Source organism: Carassius gibelio, chromosome A1, assembly GCF_023724105.1.
Source record: "Carassius gibelio isolate Cgi1373 ecotype wild population from Czech Republic chromosome A1, carGib1.2-hapl.c, whole genome shotgun sequence".
NCBI lineage: Eukaryota > Metazoa > Chordata > Actinopteri > Cypriniformes > Cyprinidae > Carassius > Carassius gibelio.
Genome location: NC_068371.1, coordinates 37,449,256 through 37,474,859, shown reverse-complemented (window position 1 = coordinate 37,474,859; position 25,604 = coordinate 37,449,256). Strand labels below are relative to the sequence as shown.

Below are 25,604 nucleotides of genomic sequence, written 5' to 3'. Positions count from 1 at the left end.
GAAGACTGCAGAGGAGTTTATCCAGAAATATTGACCATAGATGTACTTTTGAACAGAATAATTAATAAGTAATTTTGTTGATTAATACTTTTTTTTTTTTTTTTTTAATTCTTTTTAGTTAGTCATGAATCTAATCATCCAGATATTTTATGTCTGGATGATTTAACTTTTTGTCGATAGAAACATACAATTTGTTGCTAGGCCGATGTTTTTTTTTTTTTATTATTATTATGATTTTTTTTTGTAAGGGTTAAAATATGCCTAATATTAAAATGAAATCTTTCTGTAATAATTGTATAATAATAAGAATGAGAATAATTATTTTAAAATAAATATTAATATAAAGTATTGAATTTTGAATCATATTTAATACATTTATGTTTAATTTTAATAATTGCTTAATATATATGTGATGTGATATTTGTACTTTTGTCCATTGAAACATATATTTTTGCTATGCTGATTCTACTTAAAAACTGTCAGGATTAAAATATTTATGAATATGATTTTATAGTAATTTTAAAGTTAATTAATTGATATATTAACGATAAAAATTATATATTACAATAATTATAATAAAAAAACATGTAATATTAACTATTTATAAGTAAATATAGATATTATTACTAATAAAGTATATTTAATTAGTGTTACATTTGATGCATGTAGTTTTTGCCCGAACTACATATTTCATATTTTTATTTTACTCTAGGAAACATACTGTTTTGTTGCTATAGGCTGATTGTTTTCTACTTAAATACCCTGTTTGATTATGCTCTATCCTTAATCATATTGATTATTCCTTTCATTTTATATATATATATATATATATATATATATATATTTTTTTTTTTTTTTAAATATGACTAAATAACTATGGTGTGTGTTATATGGTGGGCTAGTGGTGCAATGTATATTCTAGGTTCTAGGTTCGACTCCTGGCTGGCTCGCTCTGTGTTAGTTTTTCTCAGGCTGATTTTGTTGTAGTATTTTATTGTTCCTGTAGCTCAAGTGGTAAGCAAGTGCAAGGTTGGGGGTTCGAATTGCAGGGAACACATGTTAGAAGAAAATTGTCAGCCTGAATGCAATGTAAGTCGCTTTGGATAAAAGCGTCTGCTAAATGCATAAATGTATATGCTTAATGAAGCGTCAGGTGTTTATCATGCAACATGCTAATGCCAAACACGCCTGTATCTGCGCCGAACACAGTTGTTATCCTGAGTTTGCGTTCCTAACAGAGGTTCAGATGAAGGCCGCTCACATGGATCACGGTAAACAAACAGCGATCGGTTTACTGAGGTGAGAGACTGACTTTGAGATTTAGCCCACGGTGAGCACACTGTCAGACGAGCGTGGCCCATTTCTCTTTGCTCTCATTGTTAGTCTGGAGGTATTAGACCGAGCTCCTCCACGCGGAGGTAAGATGGCTAACAGAGGAGCTTGTGCGGTGGAGGTGGGCTCTGACGCCGGAGGGACGGGGATAAGCTTGGCTCGTCACAGTCTGACACACAGGTCAAGCTCGAGGAGCTGCTTACTGTTTTAATGACACGCGCTCACACACACACACACACAACGTGTTTCCACTGAAGAAGTAGTCTGTTTCATCTCTGACAGGGATGCCAAGCGTGGTGATTTTGTGCAGAGCAGCTCATGACGGAGGCGAGCAGGCGATCAGGCCTCTAATGATCCCTTCAGAAGGAGCATATTTACAGGAGCAGTCATTATACAGTGGATTGCATCTTACACTACTACAAATAAAGGTTTCTCAAAGGTTCCTACAGGCTTCCCACAATTATGAGAAACCTGGAAACTTCAAAACTGGAGTTACCACGACTGGGTTAAAGTAATGACAGTATTTCTAAAAATATAAACCCTATGAAGTAGGCACGCAAGTCACACTGAAATATAATGGAGCCACTGAACCTTTGAAAAAAAAAAAAAAAAAAAAAATATATATATATATATATATATATATATATATATATATATATATATATATATATATATATATATATTATTTTATTTTATTTTATTTTCAATTAATTTATTCTAATTTAGTGTATCATGTAATATCTGGTATAGTATATTTATGCACTAATATATATATATATATATATATATATATATATATATATATATATATATATATATATATATATATATATATATATAAATGCTCTGAGATGGGTTTTAAATGGTGTTTTCAGCAAATTCAAGCTAATTATGTGATCCTTAGGCAATTTAATGGAGAAATATAAAGCTCCCTAATGTTAATTTCTTTACTTACACGTAACATTTTATGAAAATCACGCTCAAATGTTAACGAGTAAACGAGCTTATTTACCATCGAATGCTGGAGGTGTGTTTTGTCCATCATTTGAAAGGTCTCATCTGAGTCAGTAAGTGCATCGCTTTACGTTTTCATGAGCTTACAGACTATAAAGTTTATTGTGTCTATATGGAAGCTCAGATTTTCCTGATGTTGAATACATTTGGCCAGAGTCTCATGACATATAAGATGAAGCGCTATGCACGGGATATTTAACTCTTAGACTCTTATAGAATCTTCTAGTGTTTAATGAGTGAAGATATCGCTGTGTTTCTTCAACATCAGCACGTTATACTCTTGTACTGGAGGTGGGTTGAGTTCTGAGGCTTCACTGACTGTTTGAGGATCCAATGTTAACGTTATGAGGTTTAGTCACAAGCGCTTTTGAAAGCATTTCATCAGTTAAATGTTTGTAAAACCCACAAACAGACATGAGGATGACCAATAGCAATGGTTTAACATAATAATAAGGAACTATAACAGAGATAGGAAGTTATGATGGTTTTCCTGCATGGGGACTTTCAGGAGCGAGCGAGAGAGAGAGAGACTGTCAATATCATGAGTCTCATCAACATCCCGCTCACAGATGACCGTCTCAGCTCAGGTGTCACTGTTCTCTGTTTGACTCACTACAGGCTGAAGCAGTTTACTTTTACTAGTGAAAGGACACATCTAAAAACTAAAAAACATCTCAAGACATCATCTATAGCCACATTTGACCCAGTAATTAAAAGTAATAAATATCTTATGATAGATTACATTTTATTGATATGATAGTTTATTATTATTATTATTATTATTATTATTAGGAGCATCAGGATTTGTTGCATTTATTATTATTTTTATTTTTTAGGAACAGCAAGATTTTTTTATCCTCATTTCTTTGATACAATAAATCCATGAATATAAATCTTAAATACATATTATTGAAATTGGAGTTTTTATACAGTACATCCTGGTGTTTCACTGGTGTTGTATTATTATAGTTATGAGAATCAGGGTTATTAAATTGAACTAAAACTGAAATTAAAATAAACAACTGAAATTAAAAAAACTAATAAAAACTAAATTGACATTTAATTATATTATATTATATTATATTATATATATCAATGATTCTTGAGAGTTGGGACAAAACATGTCCCATATAGAAAAGTCTAATTTATAGCAAAAATTTAAAAAATCATCATGATTGACATAATTACAAAGTTAAATCTAAAGGAATTGTATATACCCATGTAATTTTTAGAATAAACTTTTTTATCTTTTTGGGTTTTTTTTTTTTAATGTGTGGTCTGTGGTTAGAAGGTCCATGTTATTGCACTTGTCCTCAGCAAGCGGTCACAATATTAATCATACCAAAAAACTTTAAAAAAGCTCTAAAATTGTGAAAACATATATAGCCAATAAAAAATAAGAGGTATAAATATAAAAAACAATGCATGAAGTGAACATCAAACTATATTTTCCATAAAAATCTACCTATTAAAGTTGTGTCCTCAGTTTCTGTCAACTCCGTCAGATTTTTTTAATAAAGCTATTTAAATCAGGAAATTCAGGTCAGCTATATCCCTGAGGACCCCTTTTCATCTCCCTGCCTGTGGTGAATGCAGCACTACCACACATGCTCTGGTATGTTTACATTTTTTTAATATATTAGACAAACAATGTCAATATTCCTATGGTCACAGCTGCACCATGTCAACACCATCTTTCTGTTAAGATACTTTTTATAAACCACAGTGGATTGAATTTAAGTATTTTAGTGAGGTTATTGGGACAGCTAGCAACTGAGGAAAAACTACCTAGCTGTAGTGTACAATACATGTTTTGGAGGGAAAATATATGCCCTTATGTCAACTCCGTCAGACGTCAACTCCGTCAGGTTCTATGTCTGACGGAGTTGACCTGTAAGCTGATGGAGTTGACAAATCCACCAATAACCTCTCAATGTGCGATTATAATATTGTTTGTAAATATAGTATAAGATTAAACTATTATTTCAGGGTTTTATTTACACTTAAATGCACATTTAGCTTGCATTACATTATTTAACCATACGCATCTGACTTGTAAAGAATGGGCAGGCAGTGGTCTGCTTGTTATTGTGTAACATGTTATTTATATATAATATATATATATATATATATATATATATATATATATATATATATATATATATATATATATATATATATATATATATATATATACTTACATACTTTACATATATACTGTATGTGTGTGTATATATAGACACAGAGATAGAGGAATGAGAAGCCAGTGTGTAGATTTTATATGAAAACTACATACTGCACCTTGAGGATTTTACATCCATCCACTATTCAAGAAATCTGATTCTATACTCTTATTCAAGTAAATTTTTCTTTATTTCAATTTGTATTTTAGGAAAGCATGGCTAGACAGAAATTGTCAGTTGAGGATCAAAGGAGAAGAAATAGAGAGTACCAACGAAAGAGAAGAGAAAAATTAAACAGTGACCAAGAGAGCAAGCATGCTCTGCAAGAGAAGGAAAGACAAAGGTGGAAGAAGAGAGTTAAAGACAAAAAAGTAATACAAATAGACGAGATGGGAGACAGGGCAAAGAGGAATCAGAGAAAGTATTGGAGAGAGGCACAGAAAAGGTCTAGAGAGAAAAGATCCATTGAAGATGCAGTGCTGAGGGCACACACCCCTCCAGATAGTCCGCAAGATCAGGATATTCAAGAATATAATGCCAGACACAGCAGACAGTCTCTTAGACAGAAAAGGGAGAGGAGTAAAACGAGAAAAAGGCATTCAAGAGAAATAAAAACTTTGAAAGAGAAGCTTAAGAAGGTAACAAAACAACGAAACAAACTGAGAAAGAAAATATATCGAAGAAGAAACGCTACAAATAAAACACCACTTGACTCCCCAGGCACAGAAACAAAGAAGATGCTATCAGAAAGCAACATTAGGAATCCAAAAATCAAGAAAGTCCTTCTATTCCACAACATCCTCAGAAGAGAGCTGAAGAAAAACAAACAAACTCCTGGGCCATGGCGTCAGGAACCAGCACTAAGTGTGTCTTCAGGCAAGATTCTCAAAAAGTATCGTCTCCTTCACCAAATCCACCAGTTTGGGATAACCTACAAGTTAATAAGAGGAAAGAAACAGACAAAGAAAAAGCCAACATTCCTAAAGGGTATAACAGAAACTGTTAAGGATTTTTTTCTGAACTCTGCACGTGTGACCACTGATAAGACTGACACCATCACTAGGAATAAGATAAAGCAGCAGAGAATGATCCTGGCAGACTCCATGATCAACCTCCACTCTGACTTCCTCATTAGTAACCCTACTGTGAAGCTGAGCTATTCTTCTTTCTGTTCTCTGAAACCATTCTATATTACAGCACCAAAAGCATCTGATCGGAAGACATGTCTATGTCAAAAGCATGAAAATGCATACTTAATTCTTGAGGTCCTTAGAATGTCTGGTGTTGTGAAGTCAAACAAACTGGATGACAGTTTTCAATTAGTTTGTTGCTCTCCAGCAAGTGAGGCCTGCCTTCTTCGCACCTGCTCACGATGTGTAAACAAAGGAACAGTTACAACCCAAGAGCAAGACAAAATCCATGTTCAGTGGAAGCAGTGGGAGAGAGTTCAAGAAGAGACAGTCAATGGAATCAACACTAAACTCGTCCAACACAGTGGCAGTCTTTCAAAGCTAATTAAACTCTATGAGCAAATACTCCGAAATGAAACCACAACACATGTGTGTTTAGTCCGAAACCAGTCAAAAGCATACAGAAACACAATTGAGACTTGTGAAGAAAGTACAGCAATTGTTCACGTTGACTTTTCAGAATTCTGGAGATGCAAGTATCAATCTGAAGTACAGGCCTGCCATTTTGGACAAAATCTGCCACAGCTAACTCTACATACTGGAATGTATTACATTAAGGGTGGAAAGGCAGGTTTTTGCACACTTTCAGAGTCAAAGAGACAGGATGCTGCAGCAATCTGGACACACATGGATCCAGTCCTAAAAGATATCAAAACAAGATATCCACAGGTCACCACTGTGCACTTTTGGTCTGATGGTCCAAGTAAACAATATAAGAACAAGAAGAATTTTTTCCTTCTGTCTTGTATCCCACCTACACTTGGGTTTGAAAGAGCCACATGGAACTTCTTCCCCACTTCCCATGGTAAGGGCACACCAGACGGCATTGGCGGAACAGTGAAAAGAACAGCTGACAACCTGGTCCTGAGAGGAAATGATGTGACAGATGGACACACATTCTTTGTAAAGGTCTCAAACAGTCTGAAGAGCATTCAGCTGTATCACATTGCAGAAGAAGACATGCAAAGATATGATACACTTCTCATGCATCCTCTCAAACAGGTTCCCTCAACCAGAAAAATACACCAGGTCATCCCACATGAGAACAGGATCCAGCACAGACAACTATCCTGCTTTTGCAGCAAGATGTTGGTTTGCCAGTGCTTCAGCCCAGCTACCTTCTATTTCCATGGCTACCCAGAGGAACAGCAGAGTGATACAAGGAGGGCAGGGAAGAAAAGACCTTTGGCCATGTTGTTGGAGGAGATGGAAAAAGAGATGGTAGGGGGGGAAGATGTAATGGAGGAGGAGTTAGATGAGGAGCCTCTGAAAAGTCCTGAGGGTACTGTGACAGTAACGACTGTTAGCAGCCTTAACAATGGAGACTGGCTAGCAGTAGTATATGATGACCACTGGTGGCTAGCCAAGACCATTGCCGTGGATACTGAGCATCAAGATGTGAAAGTGGAGTTTCTGCATCCCCATGGTCCAACAGCAAAGTATCAGCCTAAGCTTCTCACAAAGGATGTCTGTTTCTGCCCAGTTAAAGACATCATAGTGAAACTAATGGGAATTGCATCACCAGTCAAATTAAGAAAACGAGAGATCTACAGCATAGCCCCTGATGTGATGGACTTCATAGAGCGTGAGCATGTCCGACGCCTGCTGCCCAAGGCATAAACGCAGCTTAGATTATGTGTTGCACTATTGTTGTTAATTTAAGATCACACCCAGTATAAAGTAGGCAGTGCAGGGCAAACACATCACACACACACACACACCTCACTTCAAAGTAAAAAGAAGAGGAAAAGAAGAGGAGAAGAGGTGGATGAGAAAAAGAAGAGCAGGAAGTGGTATAGAGGAGATAGATGAAAAAATTGGGGGAGGAGGGCCCCTGGTTTCCCTTATTGTTCTTTTTTTTTTGATAGTTGGAAACGGTGTAATTTATAATAGTTGGAAATGGTGTATGTGCAATATCTTAATTATAGTTTGCTTTACAGTACTTTAAAAACAATGAGTAGTTTTAGTATAGTATTTGAAAAGCACATCTGTTCATTAATCAGCAATGCACACATATTTTTGTCAACACCATCAGTTTTTCGTCAACACCGTCAGATCTTCATCAACAGCGTTGGATGTATTTTTTTGTTAATCTTTTGGGGAAAAAATATTCTTCCTTCAGTTTATGTTGTTTTTGTAATAAAGGACCATCTGATCTACATTCTCTTATGTTTTATTTATTCTTTATTTATTTAAGGAAATATTAAAGTTAAAATCAATGTTTGAAAATGCTAATATTTAGAAATCTGAGTTTTCAGAATAGTGTGGAATCACAACCTAAGTGTATATATTGTATTTTTTTACATATCAGAGTAACTAAACACTATTACAATATACTTCAGAATTTTAGTTTCTTGTTGGATTGAAAGAATTAAAATTTTATACTTTTTAGTGTGTCTGATGGAGTTGACACTAAACAAGTTCTGAATGAAAACATGTTGATTTGTTGAAAATGTGTTTTTATTTAGAACCTGTTCCTTTACATGGTTAAATAGCTAGGACCTTTCTCTGCAGAAACATATAACTTTAATTGATATAGTGTGTATTTAAAAAAAAAGTTTTTTAAAACCTGTTTTGTCCCGACTCTCAAGAATCAGTGATATATATATATATATATATATATATATATATATATATATATATATATATATATATATATATATATATATATGTATATATATATGTATATATATATGTATATATATATGTATATGTATATGTATATATGTATATATATATATATATATAAAGAATATATATATATATATATATATATATATATATATATATAAAAAGAAGACTATTAAAAATGACAAAATGTCAAAAAATGTTAAGTAAAGTGCAATTGAAAACAGAAAAAGCAAAAATAAAAACTGTTCCAATATGTTACTAAAAACTATAATGGAATGTCAATGATACTAAAATGTATTCGAAAGAAAATATAATTAATTATCATGAAAATAATGTCAAATAATAACATCCTAACTATCTTAAATTATTGTCCTAAAAGGCTTTACCTATGCACAATGTAATTTCTTAATTTGTATAAAGAAAAGAAAAGAATGGTTGTTTGGGAATCATGTGATTGAGTCTTGTAGATTTCATTTAATTAATTCAGTTTATTTATTTGATATAAGATCAAATATATATATATACAATTATCATGATGAACAGTCATGTTCATCAGTTTATCATATAAATAGGAATTAAATTAAACGATGCATTACAAGATTCTGGAGTTTGAAACGTAAGCATTTTTTGAAGAATAGTACCTCGCTATCGTACAAACACAGTCCGGTGACAAACTATTATTTTACAGGAGTCTTGCTCTATTCATAACCCAGCATGTTTCGAATGCTTCATTATTCATGTGTGGGGTGTAAAATACAAGTGCTTGGTTTCTTCACTAAAGGCTTTGAGAGTTTCTAAAAGATGCCGAGTGTCTCAAGAGTCTTCTTTTTGAGACTGAGCCCTTACCTTTAAGCTATTTCCGTCCAGACCCGCAGAACAGGGTATTTTTAGTCTGTGGTACCCTTTGCTCACTTTCCCCTGCAGGAAGCTGTCGTTCGCTTGACATTTTGACTGGCCTGAGACACTTTCACATTCACGAACACTGCACAGACCAGGACACTTCAGCGCTGAAGGTGAGCTTGTCGTTTGCATTATCTGAGGGGGCTGTTTATCTGGGACGGTGCGGGAGAGATTCTGATGTTTGTGGAGAGTAAAGCGCTGCGGGATGGAGATGTTGTGGAGTGGACTGTGAGTCCGCTGTGAACTTGTTGAGCTGATAGAACAAGTGCCTTGTGAAAACACATTTTCAGCAGCGTTGACAAACTGTGAAGAGAAACGTGCGAGGACGGGGAGCTGCTGGGATGAGTCACTGTTTGTCAGCGATGCTTATGAATTATGCAGAAGAGAAGAGCAGCCACGTGATGTGGTGACTACCAATAGACTGCTTGCTTTATTAATGACGCACTGCCACTGAAATGTGTGAGATGTCTTAATGTGCTTGTGCTTGAGTGGCTGATGTGATCACATTGCTCATATAGTGGCAAAATGTTTCCAGAAATGATAGAATTCATAAATTTCTAGATTGATTTGACAGCATTTTGACAGCGTTCCTATTTACACTAACAAACATTTTATGTATTAAAATCCTACAGGTCGATTTATGGTTATAGACAAATATATTTTATATTTTTGTTTATTACTTTGATATATTTTGATATTATTATTTATTTATTTTACCATACAACATCAATTATATTAAAATTATAATTTTAAAGTTCTCAACTGATGTTTTTTTAATATTTTTGTTGTTTTATATTTTAAAATATTATTTATTCATTTTTTTAAGAAATCCCACTGATTATATTAAGTTATATTTTAAAGTTATGCTGTTATATTACCATTTTAATGTGTTGTTCTTTTATTTTAAAATATTATTTATTAGTTTTTTAAGACATTACACAAATTATAATAATATTGTTATTTTAATGTTTTATGTGTTCTTATATTATACTTTATTTACTTTATAGTTAATTTATTTGTTCATTCGTTCTACTATATAACATCAGTTGTATTAATATTATTATTTAGGTTATCAGCTGATGCTGTTTATATAACCATTTTTGTATTTTATTTTATATTTCTAATTATTATTATATTATCAAATAAATATTTTTAAGGTATTACACTAATTATATTATTTTAAAGGGTTTTAAACTAATATATTTTTTAAGTGTTATTTAAGATATTATACCAATTATATGAATTGCATTATTGTTATCAACTGATATTTATAGTAGTACAGTATTTATTTATTTTAGATTTCTAGATTATTATAATTTCTTTTTTTTTTTTTTTTTTTTGATTAGACCAGAAGTATTTTCAATATTGGTCAAACTGATTATAATTTTAATCATTTTGTTGGTGCTCATCAGACAGAGATTTCTGAAAGTTGCACAACTCAAACTCATGTGTTTCAGCCCTCATGAGCAAAATCAGTCTGAGGCCGCTTAAAAGGTTTGTCTCCCTCTTGCACAAAGTCCTAAAAATGGCTGTTTTATTAAATATTTCTGCTAATTTGATCATGCTTTCATCTGCCAATAAGACAGAAGCACTCTCTGTTTGGTTTAACACATTTTACCATGTTTAAATCCATTCTTTAAATTCCACAGATTTGTCCAAAAAAAGAAGAAATGTGCAAAAGAAGTCATCTCCAGAGCATGAGCCAATTCATTTATTCGTCTTGGTTGTCATGTGACACAGCAGCTACAATAGCACTGTATAACTGATATAGGCTTATGATTTATGTATTTATTTTTCCTTTTTTATTCAAAACAATTCCAAACATGCTTAATATATCAGGAAATATCTTGATTCTCAAATATGTGTAAGTGAATGCATTTTGCACCTTTATAGATTATTTGATCAATAAATGGTGATGGGCAAAGTAGTGTGATCTATTAAGTAAACACAAAAACCCAACTTTTTACTTAAGTGCCATATATGAGTGTCATGCCATAAAATGTTTAATACGACTGAATTTGCATTAAATACAACTTTAAATAACAATATTGTTATATTGTTACTTTGATCTTACCGAGAGTAAAGAACATTTTCATTCAGTCTAGCCGGAGTTCAGGCACTCTCAACAACTCCCATTAAAATCACCGAAGCACTTTACATTATGAAACCAATATCTTACATTCGTATGCACATCTGCACTTTTAGTTGTTTCTGATGAGAGAATTCGCTAAATAATTCAGCGAGCAAGTGAACAAAACACAGCGTTTCAGTGATGACTAAATTGCACGTCTCTGATTGGCCATTGCATTCATAAGCGCAACAGAATCGTTTCTGATGGGTTATCATGAAGCGTTGTACGAACGCATCTGTCTCTGGCTCAGCGCCAGCCAGCGAACACAGATCTGAATTTAGCTGCTGATGCTGTGCACTGAACGGTCTAATCACACCGGTGTGATCAAATATATATAAAAAATATTATTCACAATTGTTTTTGTCATTTGGAAGCTGCATTTAAAATCCACTTGGCTCAGAAATCTAAAGGGGGGGCACGTGCCCTCACTTTGAATGGGCATGACGCTTCGATTCATGAGCCTCAGTAAAAACTGTGCCACACAGGATCCTCAAACAGAATAGCTAGGGGAATTTAATCAACAAATGTTTACCTGAATTCACTAGTTTATACATGACATTTTAGCATGCAGGAAAACAAGACCATGTCACATTTCGCCTCAAAATCTAACACACACACACACACACACACAAAGAATGATGTATTTATTTAATCATTTTCATGAAGAAAAGAAAAAGAAAAAAATATTTATTTCATTGTCATAACAATCATGTTAATTTTTTAATTTTTAATTACAATTTTTACTACTTGAATTATTTCTAGAATTTTTTAAATTTTTAGTTCTTAAAAAGTGGACTACATATTCTTTATGCATAATTGTGTTCCTCAACCTTTCTTGTGATTTTAGGGTTAAATCTGACCCAGTCGTGTTCTTGACAGGTTTCAGGTTTGCCCTAATAATGATCCCAGGTACACAGACCGACCTATTTCTCAATTACCCTTTTTTTAAAAGATAGCCACCTTTCTGGAATGAAACATAGGGTCTTTAATACAAGGTTACAGCATGAGCTTCATAACATGACCCCATTTGAGGTTGAGTTTTTAACAGCCCTCGGAAATCAACTGATGAATGACCTTTCACAGCGCTCCGCAGCATCCATCAGACGCCTGCTTTCATACAGAATAACATCGAGCGGCCGGCCAGCGTCCTCTCACCTCAGCCTGCAACATGCTTTTTGAATGAATTCAGTTCATTTTAGATGTTCCACTGTAAAAATAGCAAGGGGACTGCTCGTTCGTATTCATGAGTAGCTGTTGCACGGCGTCTGTTTAGAAAGACTGGAAATGCTCCAAAACAAGCATCTGCTCGGTCGATTTCTGCCACTTTTCTGTTCAGAAGCTCAGTGTGTCGACGCACTGACTGAGACGGCCATCCGAATGCATTTACTGCTGAGTCATGGGAAAAACACAGGGAAGAAACGGCTCATTCAGAGTAACTCTCACTCAGAGTCGTGCCAGCTTTACTCATACAGACGATCATAAAACCAGGAAGCTATTTTTAGCACCGTCCAGCTTTTTATGCAGGACACAAATCAGAGGATTTCTTATATGTGGGGTGAGATGTATGGGAGAACTTGGCAGAACAAGACTGAGACTGTGTTACAGCTTCACCGCTGCTCTATTTTGACTGATCACCCATGGAAAGAGTCGGCTGGCCATGTCTGATTCATGAATGAATCCTTCTTTTGAGTTGGATCCTTTCAGTGTATGCATATGTACCGGTTCACAACATTTTTATTATTTAACTTGCGAAGGTGAAAAGGAGTTTCTGATTCATAGTGAGATGAGGAATCAATAATGTATGACAGTTTTTAACACATATTTATTTAACTATGCTTTCAGCCATGGACGCAAATGAATGTCAGAATTGTTTAATGTACAGAAAATGTATACTGTATTTAAAGATAAATTTTCCTTTGAACTTTTTATTTATATTTTTACCCATGAGCTAGCTGCTTATACATTTTTATTTTATTTTATTTTATTTTATTTTATTTTATTTTATTTTTTATTTTATTTTATTTTTCAATTTTTCTTTGTATTTATTTTTAATTTAATTATGCACTTTTTGTGCATAATAAATGCAGTTTTTAGTTTTGTATTATATTTATTTAATTTTTATTTCTATTATTTAAGGTAATTTCACAGTTTGTCTATTGTATTTTTAAATATAGTTTTGTGTTTTATTTCATTTTTGTTTATTTTATTTAAATTTAGTTATTTCATTATTTTACATTTACATTGGCAGTCAATGAAAAATAAATGGTGAATCTCAGATGGCAGATTGCATTTGAGCCGAGAAACTGAGCTGAATGGCAGTGCTAACGGTTCGCTCTCTTCAGGTGTTACAGATGATTTAGGTGACACAGATCCAGCGTGTCGGCTGGTGAAGAGTAAGGTTCGTTTCATGCATTCCACTGAAGGGCTTCTTTTCAATCTGACTCTTCATTTAGCTTTCCACGTCTCTCCTTCTTGAATATCTTGTACAAATTCAACCTATCTCTGTTCTTTAGTGAGCGGCACCAATACAGTATCTTGACTATCAAGTCTTCTCTGTGTGGAAAGCACTGCATCCTTGAAATGTCCTCTACCTCAAAATGAAGACATGTATGTCGTTTTGAAAGAGAGATATTAATTCTGCCTCTCTTAATTGACTCTGCTGTTAGTCACAGTGGGAAATAGTGTGAGAGTCAGCTGCGAGTTTAAAGACATCATAAATCATCAAGTCTTGTGATGCTGTATGTGAGAAGATTTATGATTCTCACCACTGCTGCTCTTTCCTTTGCCCTTTTTTTTTTTACACTTTGCAGGACTTTGGTAGATGATACACGTGCATACGTAGTTTGCTCAAGACTCAGTTCCTATAATTAAAATTTCACATTAAAATGTGCAACAATTGCTGGAGCCATTTCCCAGAAGTTAATAAGACACAAGGCATCATGACTGCGTTTATTAATTTTATACAAGAGCTCAATAACTATAAATAATATGGAGTAACTTGCATTTTAGACATGAGACTGCCAATTATGTTGTCTGTTTTTGAAACACAAAATCCTTCTTTGATAGTTCAGAATTATGACATAATAGGATATTGTCAGAAATAGTCAAAATTATGACATGAAAAATCAAGATTGGAGAAACGTTGAAATCAAGAGGTGAAAAGTCATGATGACGATTTTGATGTTTTAACTCATAATTATGACGTGTAATAATTTGAATTCTTATTTCATAATTGACGTAGTATCTCATAATTTTGACTTTTATCCCATAATTGACTTAGTGTCATAATTCAGATTTTTTTTTTCATAAATATGTTTATAATTTAGATTTTTAGCCCATATTTGACTGTCATTTTTTTTTACCTCAAAATTGAAATAGTATCTCATAAATTTGTCTTTTTATCCCATAATTTACTTTCTTAAAATTTGACTTTTTACCTCATAATTGACTTAGCATCTTAAAATCATAATTATGTCCTGAAATCTCATAATGTAGACCTTGTCATTATGTCATAATTTTTACTTTTTATGTCTTTTTTTTTTTTTTTTTTTTTTTTTTTTTACAATAGCACAATTTTTATCTTATGCTCTTTCATGCAACATAAATTCGTTTTTGAATGATTGATTAAATGACTCACTCATTTTCTGAATGAATAGGATGAATCAGTGATTCACTTATGTTGTCACCCACCAGCATAACTTGCAGAAAGAGTCACTGAAAAATCCCCTCCCTATATTTATATACACCACCACCATTCAGACGTTAAAAGTGTTGAATATTCTTGTATGACACAGCGCATGTAGTGACACTGACTTTAAGTAAAAATATATAGATTTAAAAAATTGTACCACAATGACTAACATCATTAATGCCTATCACTTTATTAACCCTCTCCAACCATCGAGCACCATTTTTGCAATGTAATGACTACTTGTATTTGATAAACAGTCCGTGTTTCTTTAGATCATGAAATATGCTGTTTCATTCAGAAAAGTGTCACATTACAGAAGTTAAATGGGTTGCTAATGGAGTCTCATTCAGATCTATTAGCATAAAGCGCTAGCTCCTCTCATAACAACACTCTCTGATTTACTGTTGTCATAAAGAGACCCAGGGCCAATTAGATTTGTCTAGGTCATGTTCATGGATGGGACATTTGCCAGTGTGCCTCTAAAGGCTGACTGGATGTCTTTCTCTCTCCTCCATGACTCAATCGAGCTTCAAAGTTAATTTGAGGTCAATCATAACCTCAGATATCAGACTCGCTCCAAGTCTGCTGGCACGTGAACAGCCACAGCTGGGGCCTGATCCGACCGAGCCAAACCTGCAGACGGTTACTACTGAGAAACAGAGTAATCCTGATCCATCAATGCTAATGTCTACAGGATCTCTTATAGGGGTTTAGTGACCTCAGCGAGGCTGCAGTGTCAAATTACAGGAGATTTTTTTTAATCAGAGATTCTGACGCACTTTATTTATTGACGCACAAATTATGCAAATATACAATTAATATGATTGGATGGAATGAACAGTGTTAGGAACTTTGGAAATGTAAAAGGTTACAGGTCACAAGTTACCCTATTTAAAATGTAATAAGTAGTGTAACTCTTTCAGTTACTTTATTAATGTAATGGATTACATTTGATAACATTTTTGATTAGGCTTCTCTGTTCATTCAATTTGACAATAAAAAAAAAAACATGCAAATGACATCCAGACAGTTTTTTATTTTATTTTTTTATTTCAGGTGCTCTGAGTGTTCCTAAAAAATACAAGGTGCCCGAGGCATATAAACAGAGTGCAAAACACTAACTGCCAATAGAAAGCAATTAAAAAAGGTGCCTGGTCTGGCCTAAGAGAGGTTGTAGCCTAAAGCTTTCAGACAAGAGAAAACCAATCAAATGCAAATTCAAACAAGAGAACCAATCAAAAGCATCAGAATAGCAACATTCTACTAATTATTTTCAAAAGTAACTATTTTAATTACACATTTTTTTTCTCAGTAACTGTAACAGATTGCATTTATTTTGTACTTAAATTACGCAACACCATTACACGCAACTAGTTTCTTCCCGCCAGTGGAAATGAAAAAATGTAATGAAAGTTGATAGGTGAATCCTTCATGTTCATATTAGCTTGAAGACATAGCCACACATGCATGGAGACTCATGTGTCGTTGTGTTGATGTGTTTCAGGACAGCAGATGATTCAGCTACAGTGGGCACAGTGGTGGTGAGCCGGATGAAGATGGGTGAGATCGAAGATGGTGAGGTGGACCACATTACCGCCGACATGCACCAGAAGGTAAGCTAAACAACTACAACTAGCTACTGACTCAATAACCTAGTGTAGCCTGGGACGAGTATATAGGTATATAGTAGCTTGTTATGTAGCTAACTTGTCATTTGACTGCTGTTGAGCTACTGTAAATTAAGAGTGGCTTGTATTGTGGAAAGTTGTCCTCTTTTTTTTGTGCATATGCATGCAATTTGTAAGGGCTGGCAATAGAAAATCACCTCTCAGGATGTGTCTTCAGCCAGTGAGGGAAAGTAGAGTGAATATTGTGTGTGGCGTCCAAGAAATTCAATTGCACAGTTGACAGAAGGAGTAAAGCATCTGTTTAGAGAGCATTTAGTGTGTGTGTGCGTGTGTGCGCGTATGTGCATGTGTGCGTGCATGTTTATGGATTATTGTGGAATATTTTATCCAGTATATGTAGACATATGTGATGGGCATGTGGAAATGAGCTGTATTTGTGTCCTTAGCTGCTTTTCGCTCTGTGTGTCGGGGGAAAATTGAGCATTATTATTCTTACAGACAGGCTGCATAACACCCTTCATGTCCCCTAAACTCAATAACTTGCAGTGACACAGCCATCAGCAGAGCCCTTTAACCTTGATTAATCAGCATGATAGAGGCACAGACTGAATATATGGAAGAATCCAGAAGGGTGTGAGAATTATGAAGCATTATGGAGATGGATGAAGGACATGAGAGAGGAAATGGAGGATATTTCGACTGAGCACCATTTTAATAGAGAAAGTTGAAGCGATTTAAATAGAGAATCCATTATAAATGACAATACTGAATTTGAATTGAGGTAGCAAACGAGATTCAGAATTTATACTTGAATGCAGGAAAAGTAGAAATAAATTGTTAGAAATAAATAAAATGCATAATACATCCAAGGGAAGGTGGATGGGTAATGGATAGATGGATGGATGGGTGAGTGTATTCATTGGTAATGGATGGATGGATGGGTGATAGATAGATAGATGGGTGATGGCTAGATAGATGGATGGGTGGGTGGATGGATTAATAAATGTGTGATAGATAAATAGATGGATGGGTGGTCGGATGCATGATACATACAGTAGATGGAAGGTGAATGGGTAATGGATAGATAGATAGATGGATGGATGACTGGGTGGATTCCATGTTAATGGATGGATGGGTGATGGCTAGATGGATGGATGGTTGGGTGGATTCATTGGTAATGGATGGATGGATGGATGGATGAATGGATGGATGGATGAATGGATGATGACTAGATGGATGGATGGTTGGGTGGATTCATTGGTGATGGATGGATGGATGGATGAATGGATGGATGGGTGATGACTAGATGGATGGATGGTTAGGTGGATTCATTGTTGATGGATGGATGGATGAATGGATGAATGGATGGATGGATGGGTGATGGCTAGATAGATGGATGGATGTGTGATAGATAGATGGATGGATCCATGGGTGATACATGAATGAGTAATGGCTAGATAGATGGGTGGGTGGGTGGATGGATGAATGGGTGGTTTGATGATAGACAGTGGGTGTTTTTGTATGTCTGTTTATTGGCTCAGAGGCGTTGTGGTTTTATTTGATATGTGGGCTTCAGAAGTGAGTCTTTGTTCTTCATGAAGGAATGTGGGTCAGGCCTGATGTATGTTTGTGGAGAATCTGACACAGAACGAGAACATGGCCTGATTGCAACTCTTCTCTAGTGTTTTTGTTTTTTTGTTCTTGAGCTGTGTGCCAAGAACTGACTGGAAACTCTGACAGACCCATCCAAGGTCATGAGACCTAATGAGACGTGAAGACTCATCCGTCATCGCACTAAACCCTGATGCGGGCTATGCATTTGAAGTGATTAGGCCGTGAGGGCTGCGGCTGATGTTGATGGAGGGTCGTGTTTGTCTTGAGCTGCCGTGAGGGTCTCTTCTCTCCTGGATTGCTTACACTGGTGCTCAGGGATACTTGAAGAAGTTCTCTATTATCTGAGCAGCAGTGCAGGTGACAGCTTGTCACTGTGTCCAGCTCGTGAGATAGAGAGAGAGTGTCACGGGACGATATTTTAAACTCTCTGATGTCATCGGCTGTATTTAGAGTCATTATTCTAATGTCAAATAATCGGGAGAAATGAGCTTCAGTCTCAAATGCACAATCTTGCTTTTTTCCAACAGTGCACGCTGGTGTACGAGTCGTCACATGGAAGGATTAATGACCAAGATAATGGACCAATAATGAATGCAGGTGAGTAAAAAAAATAGAAAATAAACTTAATATTTTGAGTTTTTGGCTCATATGCAGTAAAGTTTCTTATACTTAAAGAAAGAGAGTTTGTGGAAGTGTGTGATTTGAAATAAGCCATCTTTGCTCGTGTTGATTCATTTTCACTGCTGGGTTGTTTTGAATCAATCACCTGATGCATAAATATCATCTGACCAAATATACTCCTAGAAAAAATGACAATGGTGATTGGCTGAGAGCAACACACACATGAACACATGGTGAATTTGAGCAGTTTATGATCTCTCTACTCTACTTCTAGAGATGATGCTTGATACTTTTTCTCTGGAAAGCAGAAGGCCTGAGCAAACATCTCCTTTTGCTCGCTGTTTAAGCTCATTACTGTCTAGGAAGCATTTTCTAACACAGTCTGGTTTCAGTTGGCTATGACACCCAAGAAGTAGCATCATTTAAACTCTTGAAACTACATTGGCCTTAAGTTGACCAAAATGAGACTAAAGACCTGTATAGCGTCACAAAAGGTTTCTCTTTTAAATAAATGCTGTCCCTTTGCTCTTTTGTATTCGTTGAAAAACACAAATGACATTCTATGTGTTTATTCCTAGAAATAAACACCCACGTTCATGTTATTTTACGACATTATGAAACGAATAGTAAATAAAACATCACATTACTATGACCTGCTCTGGTGGACGAACAACATTTTCTAAAGCACCTTTTTTAAAATTAGCTCTTGTTTTTCAGCCCCGGTTTCCTATTCTAGCAAAGTTTGTTGGAATAAATGGTCCTTAAGACTGAATATGTAATCAAAAATAGTGTTGTTTTAATTTAGCATGTTTGTTTGGTGTATTGTCGGTCCAATTATGTGGGTGAGCAATGAAATAATCAGTAATGGATTCATTAAGTAGAAGTAGAAGCAGAACAGAATTCAGTATGATTCCCATCCGTATTGTTGAGATTCTGAAGTGGATTTGGCAGCGTTTGATTGCCGTCCCAGTGAACGGTGTGATTGCTGCGGGTAAATAACACCCAGCAGTGGTGTGAAGTGCAGCTCATTATCTTAATTACCTCAGGTAACGTAGCAATAAACAGTATTGGGGGAATACGATAGTTTTGTGCCGTTTCAATTTAGGTGGAAAAGAGAGTTGGGATAGTTTTGGCACATTATTAGTGAGTGAATAGACCCGAAGTCTCAGGATGAGAAAAGTTCCCTGAGAAACAAACTCTGTAGAAGGTCATTTCTTTATTTATGAGCTGCTGTGATGTGATGGATGGAGGGGAAGTCGGGAGCGGCAGACGAATCTCTCCAGAAGTCCAGGGTGTTGGGTGTTATCTTCGCATCTAATGTTTCGCTGTGTTTTTTGTTGACGCATTTGTAACCGTATGGAATGTCATTGTGGCATTCTCGATGGCTGTTGTTTTAATCACGCCGTCAAAATGTGTTAGTCTCTGCTGCTTCGGTTAGAGTGACTAATGAAATTTGTCCTCTTCACCCCAACCCCTGTGCTTCAACACGAACTCAACGCACAGTCATTTCTCTAAGAGCTTGAGCAGGCAGAGACGCTGCGATCCGATTGGCCGCTGGATTAGAGGGCAGAAGGGAGGGCGGAGTCAGAGGTTAATCCTCTTCTGTGAAGAACTCTGCCCTGGATGAGGGAGTCTGTGTCCCTTTCTCCTCCTCTGGAGCTCACGCATCCATCTGTCTCTGTCTTCACTCCACATCCTCAGCCAACCACCTGTCTGTACTTCCTGCTTCCATTAAGGACACATGCAATGTTTTTGGTGGTCATGAATTATTTATTTTATTTTATTATTTTCTTTGAAGAAAGGAAATGTATTTTAATCTAATCTGATAAAATATATATTATATAGTACCTTCATATTTATCTTACATCTTAAAATTTGTTTAAAAAAATATATTATTTAAAAGATTTATGATGTTATATATAATAATGCAATCAAATTAACTACATTAATGTAAGATATATATATAGTAGCTTAAGTTGCATTATTCAAAAGAATAACAATCGCGCTATATATCTTTATAAAATTTAAAATAACCTTTTTTAATAACAAAAATGTATAGAAGTGCCACACATTTTGCATGCAACCCTGTTGCTACATGATTACGCTGTTACATTGTTACATACAGGGCCAACAAAACAAAATCTAGCTACTTTTCATGAAGGGTGCATTTTATGTTAGTTAAATTTTATTGCGGGTTTCAGCCTTTATATTTATGTTAGTCAGACTTCTCCATTTTACATATACCCACATTATGTTTCAAAGCATTTTGTTTAAGCTCTTATGGAGTTATGATAGATCTCTTTTTCTGTGTATTTAATATGAATCTCAGGCCAAAAATGGTGAAAACATCCACTATTTATGCAGCTCTATCATGAGGAAAAGTAAACGCTCGGGTGAGGCTTGTGGAAGGAACAGGCTGAAATTATGTTTTGTTATTCGAAGTACTTTACCTAAATGATCAAACGTAAAGTTGCTGTATCTCTTGCTTATGTCTCTCTCTCTCTGTTTCTCTCTCTCTCTCCCCATCAGTGTTTAAGAACGCGGTGTGTAAGGTCTACAGGTTTCAGACGGTGGACAGTAAATGGATGTTGGTTCGGGAACAGATGGCGGAGTGTACGCTGTCCTTCAGCGTCCCGAAGCAGCTCATCGCCCTCTACATTCAGGAGGACACCTGCAGGTAAGAGGAAGCAGTGAAGCAGACAAGATTGTTAAAGCGGCACAAAAGTTTTATTCCCAAAGTGATGAGACTTGAGTGTAATATCAGAGTTACTGTATAAAGTTCTGCTCTGGATGTTGAATCTGATGGGAAGAGTTTTCCATCACTGGAAAGATGACAGACGGTCAATACAGAAATGTGTTATTCTGTTGTTAAACTGTGAAATTAATATAATCAAAACTAGATTTTAAAAAAAAAAATATTTCTTATCCTTATTTAAATTCTTATTAATATGGCAGATGATTTTGACCAAAGCATTTGTGTTAGTCTGCTCAGTGACAATCAAACTTTTGACTTTGCGACCAGGTTTTATAAAAAAAAATTTTTTAATAATTTTTTAGCATTGGCCACATGTTGCAACTTGTTTATTTTGGTTGTTGTCACACATTTCTGTTATATATATATATAGAACTTAAAAATAATTGTCTCACCAAGGCTGCATATGCGTCTATGTAAAATATTGTAAGATGTAATTTATTCTTGTGGGATTCAAAACTGACTTTTCAGCATCATTACTCCAGTCTTCAGTTTCACACGTTCCAGAAATCATTCTAAAGCCCTATTCAGACGGGACTAGTTTCACAGGGGGTCATAAGAGAAATCTGTGTTTCACAGACGTACTTGCTGATTTTAATCCCGTCCGAATCTGCCACGTCTGTGTTTTTCTCTCACAACCTCTGTGATAATTCCAGAGGTTCAAATGACCGACTGTTTTTCAGCAAACTCAGTGATCCTCTGAGAAAACAAATCCTGTCCGATTGCAAATGTCTGTGATTGCCTGCGATATTTTATTTCACAATGCGTTTTGGCCAATGTGAATTACCGTAGATGCTCTTACCGCACGCATGTTTGATATATTTGCTTCCCGGCAAAGAAATAATAAAAATAATAGCAATTTAGTATTTATTATGTAATAATACTAATGGTTATCAATCCGAATGGCTATATTCAATGCACGCATACAGAGCGCGTGATCTCTGTGACGCCCAGATGTATACGTATATATGCTTATGATTAGTTAGTTAAGTAGTTAAGTTTAGGCATTAATATGTGCTTTATAAGTACTAATAATCAGATGATATGCCTGTAATACACATGCTAGTTAATATTGAGAACTGGTCCTTAAAATCAAGTGTTACCAATCTTCTTTCATGCTACAAAGTTTCCCCTTTTTGTTTCAGAACTAGAAAAAAAAATATGACAGGATTTTGATTAAGTTTTAAATGATTCCTTGAATTTGTGGTTGTACTGAAACCAATCCGGGGTCCAGATGTAGACGCTGGTCGAATGGAAACGGCATGTATGAGAGCCAATTGTATTTATAAAACCTGCTGTGAATATTATACCAATGTCCTTCTGCAAACAGCATGGCTGAGGTATCGCGACTGCATTGTTACGTAAGATCCCTGGTGATTCCCGCTCCTAGAGAACGGGTTCAAGTGTAGGTTGAGCAAAGCTGGAATTGTTTGGAAGAACGAATTCGACACAAAAGGCAGTAAGAGCGAGATGCAGAGCGCTTGTGGAGTGAGATGGAAATGGCTGTTTTAGAGCTATACTTAGCCTGCACTAAATTATTCAAGGATGTTTAACACTTCAAAGGAGAGTGCCTGTCCTCTCTCTCTCTCTCGGAAACTCAACCACCTCTCTCTCTCCTGCTTTTCTTTCATTTTACCGTTGCTTTCTCTGTTCTCTCCATCTCATTGTGGGAGAGTTGTAACCTGAGCATTTAAAGGAGAAAACTAAAACAGAGAACAAGAGAACAAGGGTGCGACACGGGAAACTTTCTAAAGCACAGCAGTCAACAATACACTCCGACACAACGCAGAGATGTTTGTGCAGAACACACACTGCTCAGTTCCTGTGTGTTTCGGTCAGACGAAGGAGTGATCACACAGCTCAGTGGAAATCTGTGGAAGAAGAACGTGGACATGTTTGCCGATGATGCAACCCGAGATGTTTTGGGGTTTCTGATGGTTGGATGTGACATGACCAGCTCAGTGTGTTGAAGAATGCACACTCCTTTCACCCGAATTTGTATTTCAAGACCAAAAGTTAGCAAATAGGATGCGGAATTCTAAATTAAATTTATACACAATGATCATCAACACTATACCTTAATATTACATTTTTTATAATGTAACTATATATATATATATATATATATATATATATATATATATATCAGTCCCTCCAGAAAAACGAGATTATGCGATCGCCTGATTTAATGCATAATCAGCCAAAGGCCGCATATTAATGCGGGGTCGCATTTTTTAAAATACGCCGCTCTTTTATCGCATAAATTGCCGATTTCAGAATGCAAAATATGCGGGGCTAGCATGATTTCATAATCCCTGTATTTTCGTGGCAAAAAACTCACATATATATTAGCAGAAAGTTGAAAAATGTTGCGTTTACTTCACACAAGTAACACATTGTCCCCCTATTGCCATGGGAACCTTATGGAGTGACTTAATTACGTGACGTGAACATCATCTGCAAACCCCGCAGTGAAACCAGGGTGAAACTTGAAGCGCGCAAATCATTCTTATTTCCCAAACAAAAATAAGCGCAAAAGAACGCACAAAGCATTTTCCGATTTGTTACATGACAGTGGAGCCAAATTATATTGCGAGAACTTGCGAAAACTGCAGTTTGATGAAATAGAGAATATAGTTGATTCCCCCAACACCCCCTTCTCACTAGGCTACTAACACTGTTGTAGTTTCATTCAGAAGTTGATGCAACTTTACAGTTGTAAGATTGCACTTTTTTGTTACAGAACAGTACCAAAAACTTACAGTTGTAATTATATTAGTAGTATGTAAAATAACTTGCGTTGCAGTAAGAGATTACAACTTAAATATTCTGTGATTTAGTATACTCGCTTATCATAGGAAGTAATAAGAAATTACTCTTTACATTAAGGTAGTAGCCTAGTGAGAAAAAGGGGTAGCACTTTATTTTACAGTCCTGTTCCTCATGTACATACTATGTACTTATTAAAGTAATTACAATAACTATGTAATAACTAGGTACTAACCCTGAACCTACCCCTAAACCTAACCCTACCCAGTCTAGTTACCTTGTATTACCAGAACTTTCTTAGATAAATACACTGTAAATACACTATAAGTACATGTTAGTACACGTACTGTAAAATAAAGTGCAACCGAAAAAGGTGTTGAGGGAATCACCTTTTTTTCTCTTTTTCATCAAACCGCAGTTTTTGCAAGTTCACGCAAATTCATCGCATAAAATTGCAAAAATATCCCGCATATTCCAAAGCATTTTTTAAGAAAACATGTCGCATAATCAAGGATTTTTGCCCGCAACAATCAGAAAAAAATCTGCGTTTTTCTGGAGGGACTGATATATATAGTTATATATATATATAATATATAATATATATATATATATATATAGTTACAAACAATGTGTGCTTTATTTATGTATTTAAAGTATATTTATATTATATAAGCATTTTTTGGTATTTAAGCATTGTATTAAATTGTTCAGATTTTATAATAAATCAACACATATTTATGAGTGTGCTTGTGTAAGTGCATGTGTATTTCATTTTCTACTTTTTTCTTATTTATTAATTTTATTAATTTTTCTAAGTACTATATTTCATATATTAATAATATACTATTGTTCTAATAATTATTACATATATTTATTGCATTAATCTTTTTTAAATAATAAAGTGTAGTATTTTGTTATTTTTACACTGGAAAAAAAATATTTTTCATAGTGCTGCAATGCAAAATGTGAAAAACAATTGTTATGATTTTTTTTAAAAGTGAAATTTCTGATTAGAAAAAGTATTTATTTTATTAGGCAATCATTTTTAATGTGATATTTCTTTGAATTGCAATTTAATAAATTCCACTTACCAATTCAGTTCAGATATCTCACTTTTTTAAACTGAATGGAGTCAGTTCTGATATTCA

At 35.0% G+C, this 25,604-nt stretch overlaps 1 protein-coding gene across 3 annotated transcripts in view; it reads left to right on the top strand.

The window, feature by feature from the left end:
- Nucleotides 1–25,604, top strand: part of inpp4b (inositol polyphosphate-4-phosphatase type II B) — a 116,143-nt gene that overhangs the window by 41,633 nt on the left and 48,906 nt on the right. For all 3 annotated transcript variants that reach the window (XM_052606922.1, XM_052606911.1, XM_052606931.1), the window contains 3 exons: nucleotides 16,577–16,685; nucleotides 18,842–18,911; nucleotides 21,465–21,612. In XM_052606922.1, coding sequence (XP_052462882.1) covers nucleotides 16,577–16,685; nucleotides 18,842–18,911; nucleotides 21,465–21,612 — 327 coding nt within the window. The remainder of the gene's footprint in view (nucleotides 1–16,576; nucleotides 16,686–18,841; nucleotides 18,912–21,464; nucleotides 21,613–25,604) is intronic.